The 13,985-nt window shown below is 50.6% G+C and overlaps 1 protein-coding gene across 2 annotated transcripts; it reads right to left on the reverse strand.

Moving 5' to 3' along the window:
• Positions 1–1,159: 1,159 nt before the first annotated feature.
• Positions 1,160–5,701, reverse strand: LOC124665962 (protein H2A.6-like). 2 transcript variants are annotated; one of them, XM_047203321.1, is made up of 3 exons: positions 5,651–5,701; positions 1,513–1,674; positions 1,160–1,423 (listed from the first exon to the last, which is right to left on the reverse strand). In XM_047203321.1, the coding sequence occupies exons 1-3, from the start codon at positions 5,699–5,701 to the stop codon at positions 1,160–1,162; spliced, it is 477 nt and encodes a 158-aa protein (XP_047059277.1). The 2 variants fall into 2 exon arrangements, with proteins under 2 accessions (XP_047059277.1, XP_047059278.1); XM_047203322.1 differs by lacking the exon at positions 5,651–5,701 and having other exon boundaries at positions 1,513–1,695.
• Positions 5,702–13,985: the final 8,284 nt, after the last annotated feature.

The raw sequence follows: 13,985 nt of genomic DNA on the forward strand, positions 1-13,985 counted from the left end.
TGTTCATGTTCAGACAGGTTCCTCCTAACATTTACATGTACAATACTAATTAAGACTGAAGGCAATATTTGCACGAATCACATCACAATATGCACTGCCCTTGCAGTCAGCAAGCATGATGGCTCCCAATCCAGTATGAAACCGATATTCCTAAGTAGATTTGAAGCCCATCGTATCTCAAACAGAGAAGGATTCAGGTCAAAGCATCAAAAAAAATTGACCAGACAATGAACAGCAACAGACCTGCAACTTAAGTCAGTGGACTAAATATCAGAATAATTCTCGAAAAAAAAAATATCAGCATGAAGTTCATCTTCCTAAAGCAGGTTCACAAATAACCATATGTAACAGGAAGCCAATCATTTGCATTCAGTTAAAACTGTAGGCCACAAATATTAGAATGAGCCCATCTCTGCATCTCGAAAAGAAAAGAGATACGGGTCCAAGCCATAAACAAAGTGAGACCACAGACTGACCCATATTAATGTTCCCAATATAGCATGAAACAATAATTAATTCACACCAGATTCTTCCTAAACATTTGCGTTCAGTTAAAACCGGAGGTTCACTGAATCGCAATTAGTAATCAAGATGGTACACAATCTAGCAAGAATAAGAGGAAGCCATTGGATCTCAAACAGAAAAGAGATTCAGCTCCAAAAAAGAAACAATATGACCATAAACTGAAGAGATCTAGTGCGAATTCATACAAACGAACAACTTGGAGCATGAGAAAGGGGCGCTCCGATTCAACACATTCACGATTGGAATCACAGCACTGGCTGCCACACCACTTAGTCAATTAAACATCACCAGCGAACAGATCAGACAACCCTACAAGGATTTCTATCCACACTCAACAAAACAGAGAAAATACGTGAACAAATTATGGAAATGGAACATGGTTGTCCAGATCCAAGATTCAGAAGAGCAACAACATCAGAAACTGAAGAAGTATTAACTGAACGACTGAACGGGCTAAGCAATTCAGTTTTCAGATTCCATTAGCAAGAACAAGGAACAGACACAACCAGATGTTGTCTTCTGGAAAATTCAAAAAAAAGATGTTGTCTTCTGAACCGGGATTACATACACGACTCCCTAACACAAAACACACCATTCCTCCGTTTTTCAGTAAAGCTAAGCTGCAACACACAGTCTACTCTGCGGTCTTCTTGGGGGTCTTGGTGGCGGTCTTCTTCTTGGGCGACTTGGGCGACTTCTCCGCCTTCTCAGCCTTCTCAGCGGCCTTCTTGGGGAGCAGCACGGACTGGATGTTGGGGAGGACGCCGCCGTGGGCGATGGTGACCCCGGCGAGCAGCTTGCCGAGCTCCTGGTCGTTGCGGATGGCCAGCAGCAGGTGGCGCGGCACGATGCGGGACTTCTTGTTGTCCTTGGCGGCGTTGCCGGCGAGCTCCAGGACCTGCGGGTAGAAGAACACGCCAGATTCAGCCACCGAGAGAGCAGAGTCGAATGGGGGAACGAATGTGGGGATGGGAGATGGGTGCGTACCTCGGCGGCGAGGTACTCGAGGACGGCGGCGAGGTAGACGGGGGCGCCGGAGCCGACGCGCTGGGCGTAGCGGCCCTTCTTGAGGAAGCGCCCGATGCGGCCGACGGGGAACTGGAGCCCGGCCTTGACTGAGCGGGTCACCGACTTCTTCCGGTCGCCGCCCTTCCTTCCGGCCATCTTGGTTGCTTCTCCGACGAACTGAACTACTCCGGTGACGGTGGCGGAATCGAAATGGAGTGCTGGAAGCTGTGATTTGGTTGGTGGATCGGCGGGGGAATTTATAGGAACCGCGGAGGTGAGCGCGAGGGGGGTCGATCCGCGTGATGTGACGTGGCTGCCGTTGGATCTTGGAGGGGCGGGCGGTGGGGATTGGTTTTGGGGTGGTGATCCGTGGGACGGGCTGATGGGCCAATCAGAGCGCAGCGATTTTGTGTTCAGGTTGCGCGCTTCTTCTTTTCCTTTCGCGCTGGCGCTGAAAATAGTATTTTGGGCGTGGGAAGCGGAATTCCAAAATTGACAACCGCGGGAAATGGCTTCTCGTAAAGGAATTTTAGTAGTACTACCGCTGGATTTCTTTTTGGTAAATATCGTTTTATTATTTAAAGATGTTTTAAGCATCACATTTGTCTTTGCATGAGTAGGATGCACACTAATCATAAAACAATACAAAGATTAAAAGACCAATTACATCGTACTAATCATGAGAAAATGTAGACCCTAAGGTGCTGGAGGCCGATCCGAAGATTATGTTGTTATCCATGTTGGTTAAAAAAAGTTCCTCGCCGTGCCCTCCATTAGTGTAGATACCTCAAAAAAACAGGTCTCGGAGCATCACATGTGTAGAGACGATAATAAACGAAGCATATTGGAAAGAGCTAGGAATTAACCAAATAATCCAAGAAGAAACACATGCTGATCCAACAGCTTCACTTGTCCAAAAACACCACCCCGTACTTCAAGATAATTACGTCGCATGCTTCGAATATGTGGGACTAAAGGAGACCGTAGATGTGGCTAGCTAGTCCTATGGTGGATCCAAATCCGTCGCACTCGGAATGAAGTTGTACCTGGTGTATACACTAGGGGAAAACAGGGCTTATATTTTTAGCTTCAATGAGCATTAGCACCCGGTTATGCTACGAACCCAGACTAAAGTGTGCATTAGCACCGGTTCGTGCGGCCAGGACGTCACATGGAACAACAAGAGCTTTAGCACCGGTTCGTGTGGGACCTTTAGCACCAGTTCGTGACACGAACCGATGCTAAAGCCCCCCTTGCCTATAAATGCAGCTCACCCCAGCCAACCCTCTCTCTATTTTTTCTTGGTGGAATGTGTGAGGGATGTGTGCTTCTTTATTTTTCTTTCCTATGATCAAGAGGTGTTCGATGAAATACTTGAGAGAATGATGCCGCTTGATTTCACACAAAACAAAAATGATATGAGGTGCCATAGCGACATTTAAACTTTATCCTCTTTCTTTCCTCATCGATCAAGGTAAGTAACTTTACCCTTTCATTTGTACAGTGGTCATTTCGCTGCCACGTTATTCCAAAACCTAAAGTCGCATGACTGCCACATTATTATGACGCAATTTCTTTATCTGAACCAATCCGGTGAGGGAGACGAGCAAAACCGTGTAGATGACTCTAGTCAGGGAGATGAGCAAGACCAAAGAGATGGCTCCGGTGAGGGAGAAGGCGACGACTGCGATGAGGGAGAAGCGGACGGCGAGGTGAGGGAGAAGCGGACGGCGAGGCGTGGGAAATGGAATTCCAAATTTGACAGCCGCGGGAAATGTCTTCGCGTTAAGGAATTAGAAGTATTACCGCTGGATATCATTTTAATAAAGATCGTGTTATTGTTTAGACAAGTTTTAAGCATCACGTTTGTCTTTGCATTAGTAGGATGCGCATTATTCATAAAACAATATAAAGACTGAAAGACCAGTTACATACTAATCATGAGAAAACGTAGACCCTAATGTGCTGGAGGCCGATCCGAAGATTATGTTGTTATCCATGTTGGTTAAAAAAGGTTCCTCGTCGTGCCCTCCATTAGTGTAGACACCTCAAAAAAACAGGTCTCGAAGCATCACACGTGTAGAGACGATCATAAACGAAGCATATTGAAAAGAGCTAGGAACTAACCAAATCATTCAAGAAGAAACACATACTGATCAATCGGCTTCACTTGTCCAAAAACACCACCCCATACTTCAAGATAATTACGTCCCATGCTTTGAAGATGTGGGACTAAAGGAGACCATAGATGTGGCTAGCTAGTCCTATGGTGGATCCAAATCCGTCGCACTCGGAATGAAGTTGTGCCCCGGTGTATAAGAGCAAGATGCTAATTCTCGCAATTACCACAAATACGGTTGAAATTTCCTCTCGGATGAAAATAATAATGTAGTTGTTAGATGGTGCAAACCTAAGTCGCGACATGTAAAAATTAGTGTTGAAGCTAAACTTTTGGGAGGTGGAAACTAGATAGACAATGATGCTCCCTTCCTTAGACAGGAGACCTCTGTCTTTTTCCGGTGTCACGGCAACTCTTTCCATCGCAAAATTTCCCACTGAGCATTGGCAGCGCCAGCTTATCACCCACGCCTCCGGCCCCTTTGCCAATCCCCACTCCATTGATCTGATTTGCCTCACCGGCGTCGACTTCTCGGTTATTCTCGTTATTGTCAAAGCTGAAACCATCACTGACATTCCCATGCATCTCTATGTCAAAAACCATTGCAGCACCGGCTCCTACAGTGAAATCACTATCATAGACTTTGATGATCTTGCCCCCGGTTCTGATCCCTCCTCTGGCCCTGATTTCGACCCCATTACAGAGGCTTTCTCTTCGGAGGAGGACGAAGATGGTATTGAGCTTGAGGGCGGGACGGGCTATGCTAATATGATGCAAGTGTTGGGTGTCCCTGCTCCCCTGGTTCCACACGGTGAGCCCCATAGCATTGCCCTAGTTGCTTTTGTGGTCTCCAAGGGGCTTGCCAATGCTCCTCCTCTGCCTCTTGTGTATGGAGAGCCTATCCTCTCCAAACCAACAAGTGTGGAGATTAAACTGCACCTGGGTTTCTTCGACGTCTTCGTCTCCGTCGACAACGGCACCGCAGCGACCTTCCATCTGCCTTTGCATCGGGCATCCTCCGACCCCGGCTGCAAGGGTCTGATGGTGGCAAACTTCGCTACTGCCACGGTTGTCCTGGTGGACTCCATCGCCACTTTTGGCCCGCTTCCCTGTCCGATGCTCTCGGTGAGTGTCCTGGCACGCAGGGGGTAGCCCAGTGACGACAATGCTGCCCCTCTTGACATGGTTGAGCGCCTCCTCTTGGGTGGTGCCCCGGTGTCGCCTGCTGAACCGACCACTCTCCCTGCGCCTCAAGCGCTGACCCTAGAGTCATCGGCCTCTCCTCTTGGGTGATCCTACCTTGTCTGTTGCCTCACATACCAAGGCGGCCGCCTCTGTTCCTTCTGAAAGGCGTGACTTCTAAAAGTGTTGCTGACTGACTAGTTGCAGGATGCATTACCGGCGTCAGCAACAACGTGTAACCTGCACACAACACAACCAAAGTACTTTGCCCCAACTTACAGTGAGGTTTTCAATCTCACAGATTTGTTTTTTTTTTGAGAGCACGCAATTGCGTGCCTTATGATTATAGAAGATAGAGAAAAGTTTACAAGCAGACAAGGCGTTGTGAGCAACGAACTGTCTGAACACCTCCAGAACACACCCACACACCCACACACCGAACCCTAGTGAACTACTCTCGCAAACATGTTGCACCCACCAAGGCCGGCCAAGGTCCAAAGCTGCCAGTCCTTCATGACCTCCTCGATCAGCCCTTCAACTGAAAATTGCTTACTGACATTATTGAAGACTCGTGCATTCCGTTGTTTCCAAAGTCTCCAGCTGATTAAGATCACCAACGTGTCGAAGCACCTCTTCACCTTCTTACTGTACTGCTCCCGGCGCAAAAGCCACCAAGTCTTGAGGCTGTCACTCGGCTGGGGAGCCTGACAGCGCAACCCTAGCGCCTGAAAGCAGCCAAACCAAATCTGCCTGGCGTACACACATGCTACCAACACATGGGAGATCGTATCCTCCTCCTGCAAACAAGTGTGGCACGGGTCCACGGTGTCCTGCAGCCCATGTCTCGCTCTCCGATCCGACGTCCATAGACGTCCATGCAGGGCCAACCAAGCGAAAATTTTGCACTTAAGCGGTGCCCAGCTCGACCAAACACACCTGGCCCCTATCCAGCGCTCCGGACCATGACACAACATCCTGTACGTGGACTTGGCAGTGTAGACACCAGTAGAAGACCATGGCCAGATGAACTGGTCCGGGGCAGTAGCATCCCGCTCCAAGGTGCATACGGCAGCAAAGAGCACAATGCATTGCTGAATCCCTTGCTCAGACAGGATGCCTCTGATGTCGCTGAGCCATCGATGATTCTCACAAGCCTCCTTGACCGTTCTTTTCCCGCTGCATTGCATGCTAACTGTGGCAGCCACCAAAGGTGCCAGACTCGTCACATCCCTCCCGTGCAGCCACCTGTCCTTCCAAAAGAGGGTTTTAGCACCGTCTCCAACTTTGATCAGAACTAGGCTGTCGAAGACCTCCTTTGCCTGGGTGTCTTTTACCCCTGGGAGCCCCTGCCACGGCCTCGCCGGGTCAGTACGCCTAAGCCACTCCCAGCGGGCCCGCAGAGCAAGGCCCTGCATCCTCAGATTCTTGACACCAAGACCCCCATAAACCACAGGTTTGCAGATCTGCTTCCAGGAAATAAGACACTGTCCTCCGTTAACACGATCCTTGCCCGCCCAGAAAAAGGACATGGACCACTTGTCGATCTCCTGAAGCAGCCAAGCCGGGGCGTCCGCGATCAAGAGCTGATGGATAGGCCTGGCCATGATGACAGCCTTGATGAGCACAAGCCGTCCAGAGCGGGCAAGCAGGCCTCGCTGCCAGGCCGGAAGCGAAGCAATCACCTTGTCAAGGACCGGCTGCCAGTGAGCCCTGCTGATCTGGGTCGTCGAGAGCTGCAAACCCAGATATCTGCAGGGAAAACTCCCCAGGTTGCAGTGAAGCAAGTGCCGAACCACCATCCTATCCTCCACGCCCCCCTGAATCACGACGGCTTCAGACTTATTGTAATTGACTTGTAAACCAGACGCCTGACCAAACATCTCAAAGATACGCCGAGCAACAACAAGATCTTGCACCACCGGCTTGACGAAAAGAGCCACGTCGTCAGCATATAAGGAGATGCGCTGCTTCACCGAGCACCCCGCAATCGCGCTCAACAGTCCCAAATCAGCCGCTTTGGCAATCAAGAGTGTAAGCACCTCCATAGCGATAACAAAGAGCTGCGGCGAGGTTGGGTCTCCCTGTCTCAGCCCCCTTGCCAATCTGATCTCTCTACTTGGCACACCATTGACTAGGACTTTGGCACTTGCTGTGGACAACAAAAGGGAAATCCATTTGATGAACAAGGCCCCACAACCCAACATCCTGAGAACTTCCGAGAGGAAACCCCAGGACAGGGTATCGAACGCCTTTGCCAGATCCAATTTCAGGAAAACCCCTTTCTCCTTCTTCGTGTGAAACCTCCGTGCCATCTGCCTAACAAGCAAGAAGTTATCGTGCAAACATCTGCCGTGCACGAAAGCTGATTGGTTCGTGCTCACCATGTCACCCAATCTGGTGCGAAGACGGTTAGCCACCAATTTGGAGAAAAGTTTGCCGAAACTGTGCACAAGGCTTATTGGCCGGAAGTCTCCAATCTCCAGGGCGTCAGGCCTCTTAGGAACGAGCACGATCAAGGACCGATTGAGCCGACCAAAACCCCTTCCGTCTCCAACAGCCAGCTTGCAGATAGCCGCGAGAATATCAGCTTTGATGATGCCCCAAGCCTTCTGATAGAACAGCCCAATAAAACCGTCTGGCCCAGGAGCCCGGTCCGGCGGCATGTCTTGCACCACTTTCCACACTTCCTCCTCAGAAAACATGACGTCGAGCTCCTGGAGATCCAAAGGAGCCATCCCCAGGTACTCAAGGTTTATCGTGTGCTCCCTGACTCTGATCCCGCCCAATAAGGCCGAGAAAGCACCGTGGAACGCTTCCTCCTTCTCGCTTTGTTCTGTGTAGATATGCTCCCCTACTTTGACAGCTGGGATGAAGTTCTTGGTCCTTCGTCCGTTTGCAACCGCATGGAAAAGTTTGGTGTTAGCGTCGCCATCTTTCAGCCATCTCATTCTAGATCGTTGCCTCGCAATCGTACGCTCCAAGGAAGCAAGGCCTAACATGGTGCATTTAAGGGTGCTACGTAGCCAGCGCTCCTCCTCTGTCAACTGTCTCCTCTCCTGGGCAGCGTCGAAACGCAAGATGATCACATTCGCCATCGCAATCTGAAGCTTAATATTTCCCACCTTCCTCTGTCCCCAGGACTGCAGCGACACCGCTGCGTTCCTGAAAAGAGCATCCAGGCGTTTGAATGGATCCACAATCTCTGGGTCACACACCCATGCCTCCGTCACCGCCTGTGAGAACCCTGGCAACTTGGTCCAGAAGACCTCGAATTTGAAGCGCTGTTTAGGCCGCAGCCTATTGTTGAGCGATAGATGAAGCGGCGCATGGTCAGACAGAGAAGATGCCAGGGCCTGGAGCAAGGCATCTGGGAAGGCGAGGTCCCAATCAACAGATACCAGCGCACGATCAATCCTGGACATCGTCGGAGACTCCCGCTCATTGCTCCAAGTGTAAATACGCCCGTGCATGTACAGGTCCTTCAGCTCGTGCTGACCAGCAAAATCTCTGAACTTGCTCATCATGACACGATCCAGGTTATCGTTGTTTTTCTCCGAAGCGCGCATAATCATGTTGAAGTCCCCAATTAGGAGCCAAGGCCCAGGGCACAGCAACCTCCTATCCGAAAGCTCCTGGAGGAACTGAAGCTTCTCCTCTCTGCGTTGTGGCCCATATACCACCGTAATCCACCAGGCCACGTTGTCCGCGCCACGAACCTCCGCGTTCACCGAAAAAGAATCGAACGAGGTGCGAGAAATCCTCATCACCGAAGAGTCCCACGCAAGGAGGATCCCTCCACGCGTTTGCTGAGCCGGCAAATACGCAAAACCGTCAAAGGACGGGCCAAGGCACTGCATAACTGTAAAAGCGTCTATTACATTCAGTTTCGTCTCCTGGAGACACACCAAATTCACCTTGAGCAAAGACACAAACTCCCGGACTGCATCACGCTTAGCAGTCTCGTTCAGCCCCCTAACATTCATGTTGAGAATCTCCGGGTTGTGATCCATAAGAAACAACTTGGCAACTCCAACGAGCCGAACTACTGTGCTAGCAGCACAGCCGGCCTCTCCATCGCGGCTTGCCTATTCACTGGCAAGGACTTGCCGAAGATTGCCGCGAGCACCCTAAGATGCTGCTCCCTGACTGGCGAGTCAAACATGCTCCGGAATTCATTGAGAGCATCCTCGTCGACATCCATGTCCGGCTGCATGATGCCGAGCGCTTTGAGAAGCACGGTCTCCGCCGCGGACGCCTTCTTCGCTTTGCGTGGCGCTGAGGCAGCCACGGGCGTGGCCCCTGCCACCGTCGCGCGTGTAATCCGCCGAGGGGGTGTCATCAAATCCTGCTCCACTCCGTGCTTGTGGGAGGAAGCCTCGATCTCTTTCAGAAGGGGAGGTGCCAGCTTCTTGAGGATGGACGCACAGAATCTCCGCATCTTGGTTAGCGCAGCCTCCTCCTGTGACGAGAGGTCCGCCTTCATACCAGCCTCCATGACTCTACCTCTCATATTCTCATCCGGTCCAGACAAAGAAACCAGAGAGTCCGCTTGGACCGAGCTTAGGCTTTCCTCCGCGTCAGAGCAAGCCACATCCTGCACCGGAGCTGGCAAAGGGCCAAGGAGGGGCACGGAGGGGTACGAGTGTCCACCAGAGACGTAGATTTGAATGTATTGCTCTTTTCGCGGCAACTCCGGGCCCCGCTGCTCTTGATCCTCCCCGGCCAGCTGGCAGCCAGAGGCCGAAGCTGATCCGCTATCCGACAGAGATGTGGGGGAGGAAGACGAATCGCAGCACATGGTGCATGATCCGCTACCCTCCAACCCTGGCCCCACCTTAGATCCATGTTCCACCACCTTCTCGCGAATGCCAGCACCCTGCACACCTTCTACAACGGTCGTCTCCTTGACCGGTCCACCATCGACGCCAACCTCGGAGACCGAGGCGGCCGCACCCACCAACTCCTGCTCACCAGAGGCACGTGGCGCAGCACCACTGTCTACCGTATCATCGGCCCCTTCGATGATAGGTGCACCGATCCCAAGGCCTCCAAGATCCAGAGGCGTGGATGTCTCCTGGTTGGTGTGGAAAGCGACCAGATCCTCCTTGTTCCCCGCGCCAGGCTGCAAAGCGTCCATAGCCTTGTCCGCACTCGTATCAATGTCGGGAGCGTGATGGACCACTGGGGGCCAAGGATCAGCCCCACGGATCCGGTATGCAGCAACACCTTGCACACCCATATGTGGTAGCCTCCAGCTCGCCGCCGCCGGCCAGGCCGGTGCCGCAACACGGCCCCAAGCGCCGCCCGAACTGCCTGGGCCCCGCCGATCCTGCACACCCGCCGTCCAGTTTCTCGTCGAAGAGGCCCAAAAGCCCTGAGGACCAGCGTCCCGTCCATGCTCCTGATGCCCTGGTCTGCCGCCCTCCGGCGCCCCTCTGGCCACGCCGTCGAGCTCCTCCCCAACAACGAACTCCTCCACCCTCGAGATGTGGATGAGGACCGAATATTTCAGCAAACCAAGCTCCTCCTCACGCGACCCCGGTTGCAGACCGAGACCACCAGCACCAGAATCCGGCTCGGGCACCCAAAGCTCCCTCGCCGGGGGAATCTCCTCCGGGTTGACTGTCCAGGCCTCAGCCCTGAACAGCCCCAAGTCAGTGCGGCTTGCCGTCTCGGGCGCCAGAGCCACCAATGAGCACGAAGTGCCCAGTAACTGCTGCGCCGTGTCCATGTCCCAAGCGTTTGGGGGAATGCCCTCCATGGCGAGGAGCACCTTCTTCCTCATGTTCACCCGGGTAGCCTGGGCTTGACGAGTCCACTGCCTGAAGAAGAGCGTGAAGAACCTGAATGGCAGGGAACGCAGCCTCGCCACACAGTCCTTATCCTCCGGCGTGGCGAAAACCACCAAGAAATCCTCCGGGCGGAAGCGATGAACAGAAAACGCCGAGCTTGACACACCCGCACGCGAGGCAATGGCCTCCGCCACTTGCTCACAAGACACCGCCGGTCGCGATCCTCCCACGTACGCCACCAAAGCATTGCCCATCCTCCGCTCCAGATCGTCCATGCCCGGAGTCCTGCGAATGATGCACGGAGGGCATCGCGGACCCAGGTCAGAAAGCAGCCCCCTTGATCCACGGGAAGCATCCGTGGCGGCACCTCTGCCATCCAGCGACGGCGTAGGCGACGGAGAAGACGTCCTGCCCTGCTGAGACGGCCAGGCAGCAGGCGTACGACGGCCCGGCGCGCCAGGCTGCATAGCAGCAGGCGTGCCCTGACCTCGAACACCAGGCTGCCCATTCCCAGCACGCGTAGCAAGGCGCCTCGCCACCTTGTCCAGAGCTTGCCGGCGCAGCTCCTCCTCAGAGTTCGGGCTGCGCGGCCTCTTACACCCACTGGAACCATGCCCTTCCTCACCGCATCTGATGCAAACTTGCTCGTTCGGACACTCCCTCTTTGGATGCCCGGCCCGAAGACACTTGAAACAGCGCCCCGCCATGGACGGCGACACTGGCCGGGAGGTGGCCGCGCGCTCCTCTAGTTGCCGCTGAAGACGCTTCCTCCACCTCCATCTCGCCTTCCTGGACGGCTTCGGCTGGCACCAAGTCAGGCGGTCCTGGACACGATGGCCAGACCCCGGCAGGTCCACTGCAGGGGTAGGCACCAACCGCCCAGATCCCGCCTCCATGGACGAGCGTGACGAGCTCGAGGACAGGCCTAGCCCCGACACGACAGGCCGCTCGGACGAAGAGATCGACACCGGGCTGGCCGGAGCCTCAAGCGCCCGCCGCCCCTCGCCACGCGGGCAGCCCGCAGCACTCCTCGAAGACTCCGCCTCCTCACTGCTGCAAAAAGGAACGGGATTTTGGGTGGACGCCGTCACCGGAGCGGTAGGCGGCGGGTTGGGTGGCACGCCGGCGCCGCACGGGGCGCCAGCATGGAGGCTGGTGGCCGCCGGGGCCGGGCTGGCCGCCGGCGCGGGGGACGGGGAGGGGGAGGAAGGGGAGCGGCTCATCTTCCCAGTAATAGCCGATGAGATGCTGAGACAAGGGTTTATCTCACAGATTTGTTAAACACAAAGGATTAGACGTATCGAATGGAAGGAGATGTTTGCAGAAAGTAAAGAGAATAGGATTGCAGTTGAATTTATCAGTAAAGGAAATAGGACCGAGGTCCACAGTTCACTAGAGGTGTCTCTCCATAAAGAAATAGCATGTTTGGTGAACAAATTACAGCTGGGCAATTGACATGATATCGACTATACATGACAAGATAATTATTATGATAATTTGGTATTAGGCATTACAACATAATACATAGACCGTAATCCAACTGTATCTATGACTAATAATCCACCTACAGGTTATCGTCCGAACCCCTTCCAGTACAAAGTTGCGAGCAACAGACTATCGCATTAAGCAATGTGTGTAAAGTAAACAATAGAATTATCCATGGATAAAACATTGTTGGGTTATCCCTGGTAGCAACAACACATTACAACCTTAGAAGTTAGAAAGTCACTCTCCCAGGAAACTAGAGGCATGAACCTACTATCGAGCATAAATACCCCCTCTTGGAGTCACAAGTATCCACTTGGCTAGAGTTTCTACTAGCAACGAAGAGCATGCAAGATCACAAATAACATATGACATAAATATATAATCAATCTTAACATAGTATTCAATATTCATCGGATCCCAGCAAACCAAACATAGAGGATTACATAAAGATGATATTGATCATGTAGGGCAGCTCACAAGATCGATACATGAAGAACAAAGTGGAGAAGACAACGCCCATATGTTATCAATCCTCCGCCCATTATTTATCAGCGGTAAATATGAAAATCTACAGACCAAAAAATTTAATTTCACTTAGAATATTTAGCGACTTTTTTTAGCTCACGCGCTATCAACGCTTTGCCCATTATTTCCCGGCAGTAAACGCGGAAAGTTACCAATCTAAACTAATCTTATTTTCAATATTTTTTAACTTTTTAGCTCACAATTTATCAACCCTTTGCCCCGTTGTTTATGAATAGTAAATGTGAAAAGTTACCAACCCAAAAAAACCTATTTCATTTAGAATATTTTGAAAACTTGTTTACCTCATAATTTATCAAATCATTTGCCCATTATTTATCAACAGTAAATATAAAAATTACCTACCCGAGAAGCTAATTTTATTTTCAATATTTTGACAAGTTATCAAGTTCACAATTTATCAACCTTCTGTCCAATTATTTATCAATGGTAAGTGTGAAAAGTTATGGATTTGAAAAGCCAATTTTATTTAGAATATTTTGGAGATTTTTTTGGCTCATAATCTATCAAACATTCTGCCCATTACTATTCAATGATAAATGTGAAAAATACCTACCCAAGAAGTTAATTTTATTTTCAATATTTTGGCAAGTTTTCTAGCTTACAATTTATCAACCCTCTTCCTTGTTATGTACAATGGTAAATATGAAAAATTACGGACCCGAAAAGCTTGTTGCATTTAGAATATTTTTCGAATTTTCATAAGTTACAAAATAATCAACCACATGTCCGCTATCTACGAACAATCAAACTGTGAAAATTGACCGACCCGAGAAGCTATTTTCATTTGAAGTATTTTATATAACATAAAAAATATACGGGGTTATATTGTAAAAAATAATAATACTAGTTTATTTGAGTTGCAAGTGGTAGTTCATTCATGTTGCAAGTGATTTCCCCACCCGTTATTTACCCCCCTAAAAACCCATTAGCCCGAAAATGGGAATTACAAAATTATCAAAAGACAAATCAGTTAGTGTACCAAATAACATAAAAGGGAATTGCTCAAAGGCAATAGAAAAATAATCCCTAAATAATACAAGTTTTGATTAAAAAACAACAATAAAAAAGTTTAAAGGGAATTGACAAAATCAATTGCTATAGGAAAAAAATAATCCCTAAATAATACATTTACACAGAACTTGTTTACAGGCAAGGTGAACCAAACAAGATTGTGACCCTGCTTGGTTCTATGTTTTTTTAGCCAAAACGAAGGTAATTTTTCACAGATCTGTCGAGGCCACGCTAAAATTTCGGGGTGGAGGGCAGGCCAGAAATCCAAACGATAATCCAAACAGGGCGTTTTACGATTTTAGATTAGGGGGTAA

This window comes from Lolium rigidum, chromosome 6 (assembly GCF_022539505.1).
Source record: "Lolium rigidum isolate FL_2022 chromosome 6, APGP_CSIRO_Lrig_0.1, whole genome shotgun sequence".
NCBI lineage: Eukaryota > Viridiplantae > Streptophyta > Magnoliopsida > Poales > Poaceae > Lolium > Lolium rigidum.

What these genes read in the sequence shown, in the direction of transcription:
- LOC124665962 (XM_047203321.1), bottom strand. Translation starts at nt 5,701, where the DNA reads ATGGACGTCGGATCGGAGAGCGAGACATGGGCTGCAGGACACCGTGGA. An exon ending in CTGCAGGACACCGTGGACCC is followed by an intron (nt 1,675 to 5,650) that starts GTGCCACACTTG and finishes GCCGGAAGGAAG; the next exon opens with GGCGGCGACCGGAAGAAGTC. An exon ending in TCGAGTACCTCGCCGCCGAG is followed by an intron (nt 1,424 to 1,512) that starts GTACGCACCCAT and finishes TTCTACCCGCAG; the next exon opens with GTCCTGGAGCTCGCCGGCAA.